A 19,289-nucleotide genomic window follows, 5' to 3' on the forward strand; every position below is an offset into this window, starting at 1 on the left:
AACGCTCCCTTCCACAATAAATCCATGGGACCGTGAAAGGCACCTGACCCCATATGAACAGTGCATTACACATTTCCAAGCTGAGGTGACAGAGTATTTCCGAAGTCATTGGAGTTGTATGGTATTACGGTAAGGACATATGCTTTTCAATAAGTTGCCTAGAGCTCATACATCTAAATGAGGCTTTCCTGTGGAGCAGTTATTGTGGGAGAGGATACACACATGCTCACAGAGGTGCCATTTCTTAAAATACTCTGGAGCTCTGTTTTTGGAATAGCTGTATAATACTTTTTTTTTTTTTAACTACATAAGAATGATCAATGCCTCGTCTACTCTATGATTGTCTCTTATCCCAAAATAAAAGTAAACTTCGATCACTCTTATTATTCTCCTTGTGTTGTTTCCCCAAATGTATCCCATCTCTAAATACCAAGATAATCTAACCAACATGAAACATATCACATTTCAGGTTTGTGGATCCAGGTTCAAGTTCACACACCGAGGAGGAAATGCCCTTTCCCCAGACGAGGGCTAAAGAGAGGCGCTGGGTAGCTGAGCTTTGATTCTCCTGTAGAAGGAAGAATCAGGGTAGTACCTCTTGGGACAAGTGCCCAGCCTATGTGATCATCGTATCAGGCATTTACTGATGTAAGTCTGACACCAGGCTGTGCAGAACGCCTTCTGAGTTTCCTCAAACTGTAGTAGGAGTTATATACCTGGGGTAAGGCCCTTAAGTGGGACTTTGTCTCCAGCTGTAAGGAACCTCATTGATCCCAGAGAGCTTTGCAAATATGAGCTTTTCATGGGAGCTGGGAAGGGTTGGAAAAGCTGCATTATGCTACACCATTTCCTGCATGCATTCCCCCATTCACTATTCTAATAAGCTTATCGTGTTTATTAGGAGGCAAGCATAGTGCTAGGTCTTGGAATTATAATAGTAGCAGCCTGGTCTGTGTGTTTCCAGTACAATGGAGTGGTAGTCAAGAATTAGCGATATCTTTACCTATGTGTATAGTGAGAATGATGGAGAAATAGTCCCTCTTTTTCTTGTTATCTTATTAGTTTTTCTATAACTATGACATATTAATTGCAAAATAGGAACATACAAATTTATGTTTCAGTGTCCCTTATTTCAGAGGGCCGTTTGCACCCTGGTGGAGGGAGTCCCTGACTTGGGTGGTGGTTGAATGGTGCTCTGTGGTCCAGACTTTTTTTTTTTTTTTTTTTTTTTTTTTTTTTTGAGACAGTGAGAGAGAGCACAAGCAGTGGGGAGAGGCGAGGCAGAGGGAGAGGAAGAAGTAGGCTCCTCACTGAGCAGGGAGTCCAACATGGGACTTGATCCCAGGACCCCAGGATCATGAGCCAAAGGCAGAAACTTAACCAACTGAGCCACCTAGGCACCCCCAGCAAATACCATTCTTAACAATCCATTGATGGGCTCCCTCTGGTTCTACTCCAGAGCTCTCATGAAGACTTCGAGTGGGCACAGTCTCCAAGGAGAGCATGATTCCTGGAAACCGGCTCAAACTAACTCTATGCAAATATTCCCTGTCTTTAAACTAACAGACTCTCTCAAAGACACCATACATAGGGCATTCGTCAGGACTCTTTGTGTTGAAAATGATGGAAAACCCAACTGAAACTAACGCAGAAAAGTGGAGGGGCGGAGGGGAGGGTTTTTTGTGGCTTTTTTTTTTTTTTTTTTTGGCTACAGAACTTACCATCAGATGTGCATGGCTGACGAATGGCCCCTATCTTGGTTTAGCATCACTCTCCATGGTGACCCCCAATGGCTCCTGGGTCACCCCTTACTGGCTTGTTGGCTTGTTCTAGTGGATCTCCCTCCCCTCCACTTTCTCACTGGGAGGACTTCTGATTGTCCCCGTGGCCTGTGACTTGGAACACTCTATAACTGCCCTTCCTGGGTCACAGGCCAACCCTCCACTGAAAGCTGGATGCATGAGGGGAAGTGGTGGCTGTGGGGAGGGGTGGCACGGGTGTCTTCAGGGAAGGAGTGGTACTGTTTGCAGAGTGAAGGTCAAACCAGCAATGCCCACAGGCATGACCTCCAAGGACTGTGGTACCCAGAGGAATATCTGAGATCAGTGTAGGTTATTTACCATCGACCACGTAGAATTCCCTCCTAGTCAATGACACTGAAACCATGAGTGAGAACAGGATAGCAGTGTGCCGGCCCCTTCTCCATATCTCCTTTCTACCAGAGTCCAGGACTCGGTGCCCGGCAGCCTGGTGGTCTCTGTGGGTGGGCTGCGCTGTTCTGTGTATCCACTCAGGGCCAGCCCACTGGGGCCATCAGAACGAATCGGAGACATGAGAGCTTGACAGAATTTTTAGGTATTTATTTGGCAGAAGACTTGTTAGAGGTAACCTACCCTGAGCGCTCACAAATCAAACTACTGCCACCAAAATCTAGGTGAGGAGTCTTAGTTGAACTGGTTAGACATTTAGTTCTGGGAGTTTCCCTGGCTTGCCCCCCACTCCCTTATTTCTGCCCCTCAGTTATTTTCTTGGGTGCATGATGCTGTTCCCTTCTTCGGCCATCTCACGCTCCGAACAGTTGAACGGACTTTGCTCTGTTCTGGGGGGAGCTCCCATGTTGCATCCTCAGCTCTGCCTCCCCAGGGTATAAGATCTCCTTTTGCAGATTGACAAACTGCAGTCATTTTAAAAGAAATGCCACCTCACACAGAGGTCAGTGTTGGTGGCGTTTTAACGAGCTCTGCTGAGCACACGAGTGCTCGGTGGAGAGACAGGGCCATTGTTTTTGCTGGTCTGTGACTGACTGGGGGCAGGAAAGGGGACGATGCCCATGGGGCTGTCTTTGTAGCTGGCATGTGTGCGTGCTCCTGCCTTAAGCACTGTCTGCAGCAACATCTACTTTATCTGCAAGGCTCAGGGTGGCGATGAGATCAGTGTGCTTAAAGGACTGGCTCAGTTAGATTAAGAATCATCCAACAAAACCCAGGTTGCAGAATCCTGTCCCCTCTATTCACATTTTCAAATCCTGAAATTATAGAGTACAACGTCTGTAATAAAAGTATGAATACCCACACCCGCACAGACATCTGTAGAAAGCTTTCACACAGAAAAGCCTTTTGGCTCTACATGTTTAAGTCTTTCAAAGACTTACTTTCTAGGAGCATCCAGAACATCATTTAATCCTGTATGATGGTCTTGTAGCTCCTTAGCCTTTCTGGGCCAGTGGTGGGAGGGAACTATACAACTCAATCATCTCAGACAAGCCCAGCAAATAGGTTGTTTTCACTCAGTCCCCATTCTTGGTCACTTTTCCAGCAAACTGCCTGTTTCAATTTCAAGTTCAGTGCTATCATACAGTTCTGCACAACTGAGCCCTGAATTACTGCGAGGAGATAGAACAACTCATCTACTAGGTACAGCGTGTAGTGTAGTTCCCAGCCCATGGAAGGCTCTCATACATCATAATTTCTACCAAAAAACCTTATCTCCAAAAGTCAAGTTCACAACAGTATACAGCACTTAGGAAAACTTCTCTCTCTCTGGCTTCTCTCCCCCTCTCCTACCCCAAGTTCACTAAAGTTCCTATTACAGTAACAATGCAGCACAATGGAAAATCCAATTGCTTTGAAGGATATTGGACTCAGGCATTCACAGTGAAAGAAATGGCAATGTTCAATTCTGAGCAGGGATTGTCCACCTAGGGTTTTAATTAACTGCCCATGTCTACACGTCTCAACTTCCCACTTGAGCAAAAATGATTTTTAGGACTACAGTTGATTTTACAGATAAAGCAAACCCAGAAAGTTTTACAAAATAAATTAAAGTGGGAGTTAATTCTGGGCAGTGTGTATGCAAAGTGGGTTTTCCCAAATGAAACCACAGTATGAACATTTAGATGGGTGGGTTTTCCTATTGCTTTCTCAGTGGGAAAAGTTAAATAGACTAATGTGAGATTTAAACAACATGTTTAAACAACAATTAAAACAACACTGGCAGACAGGCCACAGAGCCATATGTGATTTATTGCCAAATGTTCTCTATGATGAATAATGGTCATATGCATATGCGGAAGGGAGGCGAGAAGATCAGGTAGCTTAGAAAGGAGGTAGTTTGATTTGGGGTCCACAGGAGTTTTGCTAGAAGCTGTGGAGGGGGAAGACAATGATGCACCCTGGAGTTGTGTCCTCTCCACTACTAACCTGTCAGACTTCCCTTTGTGTTCCACAAAATCCTAGACTAGAATGACTGCCATGGTAATTCTTATGTAAATGAATGAAAGAGAGTTTTCCCATGGCTAATTGTTTTCTAAAGTTGGAGCTCCCTATGAAGTGACAATACCTTCAGAAATTCATGAAATGAAAGAGAACAGGGAGAAAGAGGGGAGACACCAGACCCCACCGAGTGCTACTGTGTACACAAATTTTTCCCTCTTGAAAGAGTAACTCTTTCCTCTTGAGGAGAGGCAACAGTGTCTTCATTTTACAAACCAGGAAGGGAAGGCTCAGCAAGTCTAAGTGAGTTGCTGGAGGTTTCTGGCCAGAAGAGAAGGCACTGGGAGTTGAATCCTCAGTTACCAAAACAGAGTGGGGAGGTGGGGAGGGTCTGGCACTTTCCAGAGCAGATAGGAGAGTGTGAGAAGCTGCCCCTGGCTAGGCCAAGGACACCGAAGTTTCAAGTTCCCAGAGATGCCTCTGCTTGGCTCCAGTCAAGGTGACTAGTTTTTCTGTCTCTAGGAACCTCCACCCGGTGAGTATTTGCTGGTCTGCACTCTTCTGTTGGTTCCTATTGTCTTGGTTCTCCAATTGGGGCTGGCGGATAACACATTCTCCAACTTACCACTGAAACTGAAATCTGAGCTCAAGTAGGCTGACCAGCTTGTAAAGATACTATATATATTATATATGCATACATAGAATATGAATGTATATTATAGATGTATACATAGTATATGTATGTTATATATGCATATATAATATATCTACATAGAGTTAAATATGTATATATATGTATATATATACACACATGTCTTACTTTATTTCAAAGATATAAAAATGGTGTTTCTTTGAAATCATGTATTATTTGGTATGATTTACTTTCTATTACAGAAATGTTATTAATTAAAGAAAACAGAAATAAGACTAGCAAGCGGTGGCAATTGGTGGTAATTAAAGTCAGACTAAGCAAACAAATACTCTGTGTCAGGAGAACATAATCTTTCCCCATGCTCTGTCTGTGGTCCCACACAGCAGCTCTCCATAGCTCCGCCCTTCTCTTTCCTGGATGTCTGACTGTCCATGCACTGGGGACACAGCAGGTGATGAGGGTGGGTTATGAGACTGCCTACCCCCGTCTGGCCATCAGCTTGTTTCTGCGATCTTGTGGGAACCGAGTTCCTCTCAAAGTGGTTCCAGACTCAAATACAGCTTAAGAACCACTACACACTAAAACTGCCTCTTGGAATGGAAATGTACTCACGAAGATTCCATAGAATAGCTGAGGTTTTGTTTTAACCTAGAGGGTCCCCTACATGGCCTTTGACCCATACAATGTTTTTCTCTCTTAGACACTCATTACTAAGTAGCTAACAGGCTCTTTGCTTCTCATCAGCCCTATTGGTCCTGCGTGAATTGCTTTTCCTAATATCTATAAGGTTCCTCCCTCACTTGCTTCAGTTACTCCTCAAGTGATAACCCAAGTAAGACCACCGCTTATCACTCAGCCCTGTTTTGTTTTAAAGAATTTATCTCTTTATTTATTTATTTATTTGCTTGCTTACTTACTTACGTACTTATTTTAGAGAGCATGAGCAAGAACAGGAGGGGCAGAGAAAGAGAGAAAAGAATCTCAAGCAGACTTCATGCTGAGCATGGGGCCTGACTCGGGGTTCAATCCCAGAACTCTGAGATCGTGACCTGAGCTGAAACTAAGAGTCAGACGCTTGACTGACTGTGCCCTGCAGGAGTCCCGGCACTTAGCCCTGTTTTATCTGCACCCCCCCAAGCTTGTGTCACTGTCTCATATTCTGTTTATCTGCTTGTTTAGCTTATCTATTGTGTGGTCTCACAAGGAGACCAGAGCTCCTTGGGAGGTGGGGTGGGAAGGGGCAGTGATGTTCTGCCTGGTGGGGTCACTGCCTCACCCCTAGGCTTCCAGCAGAGCCTGCCATGGGGCAGCCACTCTCAGAAGGGAAATGAGATGGAGGAAGCAGGAGGGGGGCAGACAAAGAGAACATGTGTGAAGGGACAGCACCCTGCTGAGCCTTTCTAATCTCTCCCTTCAGATTAGGACTCCTAAAGGGATCTCTTTAGGAGTCTTGGGTTTTCTCTTACCCTGTATTCATTAAGCAAACTTGAAGCACCTACATCCCACACATACCAGACAGTTAACAAGGCAGTGGCGACGCTGCAGTGGGGAGTCCCCGCCTTCAGGGGAGGGTCCCTCTTCCGGGCACCCGTATGAACGGAAAGAGGAAAGGCAAACACAACTATGTCACCTTCTTAGCTGTAGTTCTGTCTTCTCACAAGGCAATATGTTTGCTCTCCAATGTCTTCTGTCGCCCTTAACATGAATGTGTGGAGAAGCAAATAAATCACCAGGAGAAGAGGATTAAGAGTCCATATATGTTGAAGAAGAGAAGATGCTTTACATTTTCTTTCCAGTTTGAAATTTGGCCTTCCTACCTGCCAGGCTACGTATCGGGTCAGATGCCCCTGCAGTCCCCCTCCCCCAACTCACCAGGATCTTAATTTAAAAAATAACGGTAGTGTAATTTGACCCTCTGCACACTTGTCTGGAATAAATTCTTTAAGAAATCTGACATGTGTGTGCTTACAAACACATTTAAGAGCAGAAAGCACAAAAATCCATTTCGACCATTAAACCGGATTTAAAAGGCATCAGGTGGTGAATTAAAGGCTGACAACAAACCCTTGGAACCTGAAATGCTATCCCAAGCTCAACTCGCAGATTCTTTAAACCAGAGAATTCTCAGCACATGGAAGCAGATCAGAGCAAGGAGTCTGGGAGGAGTGGGTTGTTTTTTTATCCAATGCTTACACACAGAGATGCTCTGAGGAATTTGAAACATGGACAAAACACAGCAAGCCACATGGAATCTTCTTCTCACAGCCACAGACCTTAGCCCCACGTTCCTGGCACCACCTGCAGCTGTCTATTCATTGCGAGCAAACGGGAAGAGCTTTTGGTGAAGCCCGTGAAGTTCCTAAATAAATGTGTCCATGTGTACTTCCGAAATAAAATGCTCAGTAGTTCAAGTCCTTCAAATGGTTGAGAAGCCTGCCTGAAACATTTGGAGAGCCTGGCCGTCAGCGGCCAACCGAGAGGCACAGAAATAACTCCCCTGACTGCTGTTCTCCATCTATTATGAAAGAACGAAAACAAAACCTTGGGGGGGAGGGCAAGGGAGATCAGAACAGATTAAGCATGCCTGGAAATCCTCGAAAGCTTCCAACTTATTTACACTTATGAAGGCGAAACATGATCCCCCCAACATGTTAGGAGGCGGTGCCGTGAAGCGCTCTCCCTCCCCGTCCATCTTCCGTATGTTCTCAATCACCAGCCACCACAGTTTCGTTCCATTGAGAGAGCAACTGCATTCAAGCATGGCTTGCCTTTTCTTTTCTTCTTCTTCTTTTTTTTTTTTTTCTAATTCCCCAGTTAGTAGAATTTTCAAAGAAGGGGATGTTGAGCCCATGGTTGAGAGAAGTTATTGTGCACAGCAAGGCTAAAATGGAAGGTGTTTCTGAACCCTATTTGCCTTGAGACAGTCTGCCAGGAAGGTTTCAATGACTTATACCCAGTAGAGCTATGAGTACGTATTTTCATATAAAAGGCAAACTGGTATTTTGGCAAGGAAATGGGGTATGTTATTCGTTGACCTTTGAGACAAAGTCAAGATAGAGATCATGTATTCTTAGATCATCACCTGCCTTCCCCCCCAGCTTATCCCAAGGAGAGGCCCTCGCTGCTTTTGGCTATGTATGATATGGAGTGAGTAGGAGACTTCCACTTCTTTTTATGGTCATTGTGCAATGAGTGACAAATTCTTGCTTATAAAATCCTTTTATGCAGAGAGGTTCATATCGTGGACTCCTGTGACCTTAAATGTGCTGTTTTCTCCATTTTCCAAAAACAAATACTAGGACAAGAAACTTAGATGCCAACCCCAGTTCTCACTTGTAGAATGACAGTGTCACAGTTAAAGACAGGAGGGGTAGAAGGACAACTTGATGAGGGGATTGCAAAACCATGAGGTGGAATTAGGTTTGGATTCATCCATTTGTTCTGAAGATATATATTATTCAGCCCCTCCCCCCATGCCAGGCACTGAACCAGGCAAGGGGGGTAAAAGGGTGCCCACGATAGACAATAGCTTAATGAATAGGAGGATTTCAGATTGTGCTAAGTGCCAGGAAGGAAATTAGCAAGGGATAGAGATTAATTAACACTAGGAATCGTCTTTACATAGAGGGGCAGGAAAGGAATATGGCAATGCCAGCGAAATCTGAGAGGCACAGTCCACAATGTGAGGACAGACTGTCGAGAGGAAAAGGGTCTGTGAAGGAGAACGGCACGATCCTGGACCCTGGGGCGGGGGGTGGGAGCAGCTTGTGCTGTTCACAAACACGAGTGGGAGCAGAGAAAATGGGGAGCCTCGGTGTTGGGGGCCAGGGTTGTGAGGAGACGCCGTGGGGTCTTACAGCCTGAAGAGAGGCATTTTTAAATGTTGTCATCACCACCGTGGAAAACCACTAGAAGGGTTTAAAGCAGCAGAATGATACAATGTGCTATTGGTTTTGCAAAGGTCACTTTGGGTTCCTTGATGGAAGTGAATTGAGGAGAGAGCAGAGTGGAGCCCCCACTCAGAGGCTATGGCAGTGGTCCAGGGGAAGGTCCCAGAGGCCAGTGTGCCTTGGGCAAAGGAAGTGAAGGGAGGTCACAACGTGATGCCACTCTGCCTGCTGTGTTTATCAGAGCTGGCATGTGGTCTCTCCTGTGTTTTTCACTTCCGAAAGTAAGATCCCAAGGACTAGGGCTTGTATTTATGATTCCAGAATGTATCAAAAACATTTCCCATATCTGACAACTATAGCATTCTCCCTGTTTTCCAGTTAGTGACCTTGAAAGTTGATTAACTGTGAACTTAGGTAGTCTGGAATTTTGACCTGCCAAAGAACCATTTGCAGGGTACTGGTTAAAACGGCAGATTCTTGGGCCCACTCCTTGTCCTTCTGACTCGGGATTGTCTGGAAGGGAGCTCAGAAATTTGCTTTGTGTTGAGAATCTCAAGGAATTCAAATATAGTGTTTCAGGGGCACATTTTGGGAAAATATGCAGTAGAGCTGGCCCTTTGATCCTGCCTCTTGCTGGAATCCTTGTAGCTTTCTAAGTTTTGTTGGTTAGTTTTCAATTGAAGAATAGTCTGGAAGGGCCAGGTTGTGCTGCAGGACAAAATAATGTCCCAAATCACAGTGGCTTGCAAGATAAGATTCATCCCCTGTGGCTTACACATCCATTCTGTATGTATGGGGTGGAGGGCTCTGTTCCCCATTGTCTTCACTCAGGACCCTACTGACAACTCCACCTTCGGCAACTTTGCCGGCTGCCATGTTTGAAGGAAGAGAATATGGGGAACCCGGGACTGGCTCTACCCTACTCTTAACATGGTCACATCCTTTCACTGGCCACAGCTAACACTTTGAGGTGTGAACATGCATCCTCTGGTGAGCCAGAAGGAGAAGCAAACGGATATCACAACCAGTGGCAATGTTTGCGCCAGAGAATACAGGAGGCAAAGAATGAAGCCTACAAAAATGGCCCCTAAGCTCTCTGAGGAATATGGGGCATCTATGGACAGTGGAGTTACTAAAATAATGTGAGCATAGTACTAAGTATTTCCAATATTAGAAAAATCCCTTCATCTCTGTTAAGTATTTTTATATCTGCCGTGGTTAAATTGAAAAATAGTTAATGCATGTTAATAGAAAATCTAATTAATCTAATTAAAGTTTCTTTAAATATCTGCTAGTTTTTGAGGACAAGAAACACTGCACAGGAGTAATACCTGTTAACTACATCACGTGATGGACTTGTTCGTGGTGGAGAGCCCCCATTCCCTGGTGCTGGTCCTCAGTGAGGGTGGTGGGCACCAATGTCTCTGTTCCAGCTCCACGGGCCGAGTCACCTGCTCTACACACCTGAATCCCCTCCCCCGCTTCATTTCTCTGCACCTGTTTCCTCCTCTGTAACATATAACAGAGAGGGAGAATTGATTGCTAATGTCTCCGCTTCAGTCCTCATGTGATCAAATATGAGAAGCAGGTTTGAGTCCCTCACTGGGAAGGAAGAACCGCAATCCAGTATCTGCAGCTGTGTTCTCGGCTTCTGGGGAATACACCTTACCTACCTTACCGTGATATGCCTTACCTACCACAAAGGAGCGAAAATGGCTCCCACATTCTTAGATGCTAAAAATTCATTAAGGAATGAGTCTTAGCACGTGCTTTACGAACACGGGTTTGCGTGTTCACTCCTGCCACTTACTGGATGTGTGCCTTTGAGAAGTTGCCCAATCCTTGGATCTCTCATCGACAAAATGGATTCTAACTCACTTGTGACGTTCCTGTGAGAATAAAATGAGATGATGTGATGAAGGGCTTAGCATCACATCTAAGACACACTTAGTTTAGTTAGTTTGTTAGTTTGTTTACGGATTGCTTCATGAATGTGGAATGAATAAAATGCCCAATTAGTAAATGACTATTTCATTGTTATCATCATTAGTTTTGTGTGCTGTGTGAGTTTGGTCACACTTGATCCTGTCAGCTTCCGACAACCTGTCACAGTTCTGGAGATTCCTTCCATTGAGAAAAGAATCTTTTTGCAGACTTCATTTCTTTCCCCAACTAGAAATCTCTCACGGCTGGTACATAAAATGCCAGTCAGGGAAGTATTTGGTCCCCATCAAGCCTTGCCTGCCATCCTGCTTACCATGACAACATGAAACCCAGGCTTCTCTGAATTTTTGTTAATCCTGCATCTCATTCTAATGTTCCAAAAACAGCTCTCAGGGCCGCCACAGCCCTGAGGCCAAGGGAACACACATACCACATGACGTTCCTTCTGTTTTACCAGTGAGGGAATGGAGGCAAAGTTTTAGTCAGTTATCAGAGGAGGAGGTTTCTAAAGACTGTTGAGGCCCATCTCCCTCTGGCTTTTCCTTCTGCTGGGTTTCTGCCAAAGCAAGGGAGTGTGAGCTGAATATACGAGAGAAATCCTCCACGATGGTGCCTTGTGCAGAGCGAACAACACCGCCACCAAGCCTGTGGGCCTTCACGGGACAGCTCTAGGAAGCCATGTGGAAGCCAGTGGGACTCTTGGTCATCTCACAGAGCTAAGTGGACAAGGCAGGTTTCAGATTTTCAAAATTGTGGTGAGATTCACCATCCTTTCTGAGTTAAGAATCTATCCAGTTCCTCTGGAACATCCTTAACCTTGTTATACCTTCCCCAGTGCATCTTCTGGGCAAAACACACCATGTCCCTCCTCAAGGACAGCAGAAGGGAGTAATGCTGATTCACTAAATTGCTAAAATGTGCTTCCTGACTGTTGAACTATGGGCATTTATCTCTGTTTACCCTTCTGAAAGTCCTTGGCGAAAAAAGACAGGATGTACCTCAACATCACAGTGCACTCAAAACTGAAAGAACACTTCTCTAATGACAGCCTTGTCTCTGGACTAAGCAGGCTCTGGGTTATTCATCATGGAACAGCTGAAGTCTTTTTCTAAATTTTATTGGTGACCGTTTTGGTAAGAGTGAAATTGTTTGAGACAGGTTTGTACACACAGGCCGCAGATGAAATTAATAAGATGAATTTAAGAGCACTTTGGTTTTAAAATATAAGACACTTTAGTCTGCCGTTCTCTGTCTTGAGCTGGGCTGTGGCGGCGGGGTGGGGCGGTGGGGGACAGAGCTGGAGTTGTGGTGTTGAGTTCAAGCCCTATTCTGCCTCTTACTTCCTATGGGATCTTGGTTAAGGGGCTTCACCTCCACGGAACTGAGGTTCTTCATCTGTAAAATGGGATGGTAACTACCCCCCAGCCCAGGTTGGTTTGATAACACTTACTGAGTAACTACCACAGGACTTAAAAGTGATCGGTTAAGAAAAAATCCAGTTGACACTTATGAAGCATCTAACAGATCTGGGCTGCTGTGCTGTGACCCTGGGGTCACCGTTCACATTATAATCATTGGAGATTTATGAATTATTAGGACTTTTTAAAAAAAATAAATTGTTTTGAGGAAGGTATACCTTTTAACCATTTACACACAAGCACTATTTAAACTAGCAAATGCTGGGCCCATGGGCAGTGCACAAATTACTAGGTGGTGGGAAAAGGCAACACAGAAATGCAAAAATATCACCAGTTGATCCTTGTGTTGGGTCTTGAAAGAGCAGGGGTGTGCAAGGTCAGGAGGAAGGAAAAAGCATTCCTCACAGAATGAAAAACTACTGAAACAGCAATAGTGGTGATTCTAAAACCTGTCCATAAATTCTCATTCTTTCCTTTAAAAGATGAGGTCTAACTCTCTTCTCCATGAGTGTGGGCGGTATGTAGTGATATGTTTTTGATGATTTGAACACAGTGGAGGTGTGTGACTTCAGCTATTGGATCACAAAAGGCTCTGTGGCTTCCTCATTACTTTCTCTCTTGGGCCAACTCCCTTTAGAGGAAGCCAGATGCCATGTTGTAAGGACTCTCACTACCATCACGTGATTCATCTTGGGGTTTCAGATTCTCCAGCCAGAGTCAAGACTTCAGAGGATGCAGCCCCAACTGACATTTTGTCTGGAGCCTAACGACATTCCCTTGTGCCAGAACCATCTAACTACGCCGGTACAGGAGTGGTGGACTCCTAATCCACAGAAAGGAGATAATATATATTTATTGTTTTAAGTTGCTGAGCTTTGGGAAATTTGCTTTGCAGTAGCAGATCACTAACACAGTGGCAATGGAAACTTCTTCTGCTTGGAGCCTGGGGGCGTGGGGACACAGAAAATGGGGTCTGAAAGGTAAATGCCCAACATTCTCTGATAAGAAATTGAGATTTATCCTTTCAGCAACATATTCAAGCTGGAGGACGTCTTTCCCTAGAGGAGTGATGCGATCAGAGTCTTTGGCGTGAAATGGGACGGGAAGGGAGATTGGCTGGGGCCGAGGGGACTCCAGTTAGCAGGCTACAGGAACAATCACTCCGGTAGGAAGAGGAAAGCCTGAATTAAGACAATGGCAGAGAGGGTGGATATTGGGAGGACTGTCTTAAGATTTGGCGGTTTTCAGAAACAACCAGTATTTAGAGCCATCTCGTGAAATCACGCTTCACTCTGCCTTGTGTCGGGGGAAAAGTATGCTGAACTACACAACTCTGTATTCCTACCAACATCATCATGATCATCACACACACACACACACACACGAGATAATTTTCAAGCACGCACAGAATCAGCACTTTGTAAAAAGGACTTCACAATTAGGAAATGTCTCACTCTTAGGATTTAATATTAAGCCTTTCAGGGGCGCCTGGGTGGCTCAGTGGGTTAAGCCGCTGCCTTCGGCTCAGGTCATGATCTCAGGGTCCTAAGATCGAGTCCCGCATGGGGCTCCCTGCTTGGCGGGGAGCCTGCTTCCTCCTCTCTCTCTCTGCCTGCCTCTATGCCTCTATGCCTACTTGTGATCTCTGTCAAATAAATAAATAAAATCTTTAAAAAAAAATTAAGCCTTTCAAACAGTCCTTTATAGAAACACTAATTTCACGAACAAAAAAATAATAAGCTCCCCCTTCCATAAAGGGAACCAAAAGGCTCACATGTGTCCAATGCACAAATAAGGCCACAGAGGATTAGACTGAATTTTGGTGGGACACAGATTAAATGTGACTTTGAAATGTTGAAATCTTCAGCAGAATCCATGACTAAAACAGCAGACAGTGGGGGCGCCTGGGTGGCTCAGTTGTTAAGCAGCTGCCTTCGATTCAGGTCATGATCCCAGGGTCCTAGGATCCAGCCCTGCATCCGGCTCCTTGCTTGGCGGGGAGTCTGCTTCTCCCTCTCCCACTCCCTCTGCTTGTGTTCCCTCTCTCACTGTGCCTCTGCCAAATAAATAAATAAAATCTTAAAAAAAAATAAAATAGCAGACAATAATATTAAATTAGCTAAGAAGTGCTCGCCTCCCAGAAAACTGGTGTCCTTAGAAAAATGACATCTATTTTTGGTATTTCAATAGCCCTAGAAAGAGATGCATATAAATTCTATGCCATGAATATTTCAAATGGCCACATTTCTGCCCTAACGGTGAGGGGAGGATATTTATATATATGTGTATGTGTGTGTGTGTGTATATATATGCATATATATATATATACACATATATATATATTTTTGAACTAAATGAAAGAAACCTATTTTCATTCTATAATCTTGAATGCACTGTGTCATCACCACTGAAAGCTACATCTCCAGAAGTTTCTTTCTGGAAAGTAAGCGTTCTAGTGAGACAGATAACTAATCAGAGAACTAGAAAGAATTCCAAACCAGCAGAGAGAAAGTAAAGCAACCACATTTGATTTCCAGAAGGAAAAAGTTGCAAATTGTAGTAGCTGAGAATCTTATCATGTCTGCTTCTGAAAACTGCTTCTTAATGCTTTCTTTTACATTTACACAGTATATGAAACTTTTGAAGCAATGTTAATCTTCAGATAGCTTGATCCAATAGATACTTGAATACTCCGCATCCTACCAAGAGAAGATAAGATCTGTCCACTAAGAGGAATGCTGTTTCTCTTAAAGGACGCAACTATATTCCTTGAGGCAAAGGCTGTGTTGTTGACCACAGTGGTCCTGTGCCAACTGCGAGGCCCCAAAAGGGGGCCCCTCACCAAACGACCTGTTGAAAGAGGAATGAACGAACAAGTGGACAAATGTATGAACACGTTTAATGCTAATGACTCTGGACTTGTACAAATAACATTCAAAGGTAGGTCTCCGCTGTTAAGAACTCATAAATATTTACAACCGAAGGTCTTGCGGAAGATGTGAAAAACTCTGATGTTTAAGAAAAGGTAAAAATAACGCAAGTGTGAACTAAGTAAAGAAGAGGTGGCATATTTTAGGAAGCTTGACGAAACTCTTTTAGCAAAAGCACACTGCTATCGCTGTTCAGAATAACTGTGATATGGCGAAAGTAACTTAATGAAAACATGTTCCTTCGAAGCTACTGAAAACCTGCTTCTGGCTCACAGTCCAAAGTTAAACTTTTCGTGGCAGGAGCAAAGACAAGGACAAAGAGAAACCACCACCGTTAGTGCCTGCACCAGAGCTATTTATTTAGCGTAACTTTTTCTTTTTTCTTAAAGATTTCGTAACAACTGAAGTATGTACAAAGTCTTACAGCATTTACACCATAAAAAGTTTCCCATTAGCTGATAAAGTCTAAGGTAGTGCTGCTGAGAACTTCAGAGCATGAGTACGGCGCAATGAAGCAGACTGCTACACGTTTTTACCTCTCCGCCACCACACACTACAACTGTCAGCTGGTCCACAGCTAACGATCCACCTGCAAGACAGGTTACTGGGGAAAACGGGAACGAGTCGATTATGCAGCACTAGAGACCAAGGGGTGGAAAAGCTACATGGCATCATGTTTCTACAGTTTCCTAGAGCTGTAACAAAGGTCCACAGCCTGGGAGAATAACATATGCAAGACAACACAATCGCACTGCTCAGATAATGGTTCGGTTAAGAAAGGTATTCGCTTTTGAATGGGAGGCTCTATACTGATATGGCTGGTATTTCCATTTGTGTTCATGTCTTCAGATAGCTCACACCTGCACAAGCCCCACTCCCCTCTCCCAAATAAATCAACAGCACAGGGAGGGAAGGAGAGAGGCAAGAGAGTCAGCACAGAATATCAGTTCTCGATCAAAAAACAAACAAGTTTTTTTTTTTTTTTTAAAGACATTTAGTATCAGCTTTAGGATCATTCCCGTCATAAGATTAATAGTAGAAATTTTGGAATCAACCCAAATCAGAAGAACATCAACAAAAACCCCCAACCCCCAAACTCCTAGATTGAATCACCTTCATTGTTTCTGATTGTCTTTCCTTGGGGTATTACACAGAAGCACCAACATTTACACACTTAATCGGACACAAAACGTAGCACTGTTGCCCTAACCACTACTTTAGTAAGTGGCAGGAGAATTCCAATACGCAAATGATTGACATCAGGCTCACCGCTTTCTTCCTCAGAAAACCCAGCCTGGTTCTCTAGCTTAGGTCAGTCACTGTATCTGTTTGGTAGCAGAGCTCATGGATTTTCCCCACTGTTTCAGGCTCACACGTAGGCAAATTGGCTTTTTATTTCAAAAAGATTCTACTCTCAACTTAAAAGCCAGTTGATAAAACCTTTAATTAAGACACAAGAGCGCGGGATATAAAAACACAAGAACCACATAAATATCGAAGAAGTTGTATACCATTTTTTGTGTAAACAGTTTTGCTTAAGATTGAAGCCCTAACCGGATTCTGGCCTGAAACTCTTGGCAGATGACGTTGTGTTCAGCCAGGCTCTGCAGCGATGGTTGACGTGGAAGCCAGGTCAGTCCCCATGTTGACAGGCATGCAACTTGGAAACATTGCACAACGAGCAACACAAAGAGAGTGGAGAAGCTCACAACACTTCAAGGAGACCTCACAACCTTCACGACTGCGGATGCACAGACAGAGACCCACCCCTCCCTCCTCTGCACGCACTTGGTCTTACACGTGGGAGACCTTCTGTGACTCTCTAGCTTGTTTGATGCTATATAACCACTTGATGATCCTAGCATTTCTTTCGATGGCAGAAATGCCATATGGCACTCGGTCATTGGCACTGTCATCATTTCTAAGGTCACTGTTACTGTCCTGAGACTGTTCGCAGTCTGAGCTGATCATGCTTGCGCTGCGGAAGTTGAGGGATATGATGTCGGAATTAGCCCTTGCAAAGTTTTCCATTCCAAGGTTTTCCAGCTCTTCAGGGTCCAGTCCGCAGTAGTTGAAGAACCTCTCCACGTCCGCGTCCACGCGGAAATACCTGTCACTCAAGTCCGACTTAGACCGCTGGAGCGAGGGTCTTCGGCTGACGCCGCAGGCCGGTTCCACCGGTTCGGCTTCCGGGGACTTCACGGTGGCCATGGCCGCGACCTTGGGTTTGGGAGGCAGGGGAGGGGCGGAGCTACTGCAGGGGATCGCTTTTAGGGGCTTCACACTGGTCACTTTGCGGATGTCCGAGGAGCTGTGGGAGACGTGGAGGAAGGACTCGGCCGACTGCTCCAGCAGCCTCCTGCCCACGTGGGAGCCGCCCTCCTGCGGGCTGCCGCGGCCCTGCGTGGGGTACACCTTCAGGGACTCGGCAAAGGAGTGCCGGTGCAGGTCGGTGGAGTCTGGCCGGTGAGGCGGCCAGTTCCGGGAGCTGTGCTTGTGCCCCGAGCCCGAGCTGGAGCCTTCGGAGCTGTTGATGATGTTTTTCAGGATCTCGAGCTTCAGGTTCTCCCTCTGCACGCCACTCTCGGTCTTGGCGTGGCTGCCGAACACCCGGAGCGTCGGGCTGCCCAGGGCGCGCTTGGCGGCGGGGCACACCGGGGGCTTGGCCAGCACGGCCGGCTTCACCGGCTCCTGCTTGGCGTTGATGACCTCCTGACTCTTGACATACTTGGCCTTGTCCGCTTCCAGCCTTTCCACGGCGCTGAGTCTTTTGGGGTTGGGCTCGGCCTGCCTGCGAAAGTAGTCGGGCCCTTTGTTGAGAATGCGCAGGGGGACCGCCGAGGTGAAGGTGCCCGCGGGGCTGACCGGCTTCACCATGCTACCTGTCTGTAGGGTCTCCGTGGGCATGGTGGGTGGTCTCTCCCCGGCAGCCGTGTTGGATTCTGGTCTGGGCGCCTCCGGATACGCTGAATAGACACATGTACACGAAGCACAAAGGGCAGCGGACGGAGCCTGGAATCTGGGTGTCAGCAGCAGCAGCAGCAGCGGCGCCTCATCTCACAGCTCATTAACTGCCACCGGGCCTCTGATTCACTTTCCCCCTTTCCGAAAGGCCACAAGCCACAAGTTCCTTTAATCTGCTTAGCTGCCTCCTTTCTTCTCCCTGAAGGATGTGGGAGTCTCCTCCAGGTCTTTGTGCTCAACTGCAGGCAGAGCTGAAACACACAACAACCAACCGCGGGTTAGGATGGGCGAGTGACATCACGGCTGTAGCAACAAAGAAACCCCGCGGCGCCCCCGCCTCCGCCGGCCTCCCGGCCCTGGGCCGCTTCTGGGCGGCGATCCCGGGGTCCCGGAGCGCGGACCGCCCGCGCCCGGCATCCCAGCCCGCGCCCTGGCGCCCGCAGTCGGACCCGGGTGCTCGGGGACAGAGAGGGGCCGAGCTTTCCCACGCGTGGGCTCTTGTGGCCGCCTCCCCGTTGGTGAGATCCGCCCCCTAATCACGCCCGGCTGGCATTTCTTGTATCAAACCCAGGAAATCCTGGCTGAATGTGGAAATGCGGGTTTGGCAGAGCCGCGTTCCCAGTTCACTGAACGCCCCTGGGTTCCTAGGAATCCGGCATCTGCTGCAGTCTCTGGCAGCGGTGAATTAGAATACGTCTCTTTCTCAGCGAAGCAAAACTTCTGATTTCTTACTACCCAATCTCTCCATAACATCTGAAACGAGCACTTCTTTAATTCTTCAAAAACTGAAAATACTGGCAAGAAAAGGGATTGGCAGCAAAGATGAAAAAAAATAAAAATAAAAAAGCGTGTTTCGGTTATCTTACTTTTGCCAACTAATATATTTGAAAACATTTTCTCCTGAAAACGGAGACAAATGTAGGACTTCCTGTTAACTACAAGCTTATTTTTTAATTAAACAAAACTAGAAAAACCTCTAGATTAACCTTGTAACTAGATAATTTGATTATAAGTGCTCCATGATTTTTTCACACTTAATGAGCAGAAAACAAAAGTGTCTCTGTGTTGTGTAGGTCCCCCAATCCCTTAGGGAACTCAGAACACAATCTTAAAGAGGTCAGTCACACCTAAATATGTCACGTTAGAGAAAACTGGCATAATAGTTAACTATTGAGGTACTTATTATTCATGGCTTTCTGAACAATTTGACCACCTTCTCCCTCAACCAAAACCACTGTAAGGAAACATTTATCAGTACTCCCAAAAGAAATCTACTTAGT

The 19,289-nt window shown here is 45.6% G+C and overlaps 1 protein-coding gene across 12 annotated transcripts in view; it reads right to left on the reverse strand.

Annotated features, from left to right (window-relative positions):
- FAM110B (family with sequence similarity 110 member B) overlaps positions 1-19,289 on the reverse strand; it is a 191,659-nt gene that overhangs the window by 19,642 nt on the left and 152,728 nt on the right. For 6 of the 12 annotated variants that reach the window (XM_059166406.1, XM_059166402.1, XM_059166404.1 and 3 more), the window contains one exon: positions 16,465-18,260. The exons of the other annotated variants lie outside the window; for them this stretch is intronic. In XM_059166406.1, coding sequence (XP_059022389.1) covers positions 16,840-17,952 — 1,113 coding nt within the window. In that variant the 5' untranslated portion in view covers positions 17,953-18,260 and the 3' untranslated portion in view covers positions 16,465-16,839. Of the gene's footprint in view, positions 1-16,464; positions 18,261-19,289 lie in introns of those variants that run through there. 12 annotated transcript variants of the gene reach the window in all.

The sequence above is a fragment of the Mustela lutreola genome, chromosome 3 (assembly GCF_030435805.1).
Source record: "Mustela lutreola isolate mMusLut2 chromosome 3, mMusLut2.pri, whole genome shotgun sequence".
In the NCBI taxonomy this organism is placed as follows: domain Eukaryota; kingdom Metazoa; phylum Chordata; class Mammalia; order Carnivora; family Mustelidae; genus Mustela; species Mustela lutreola.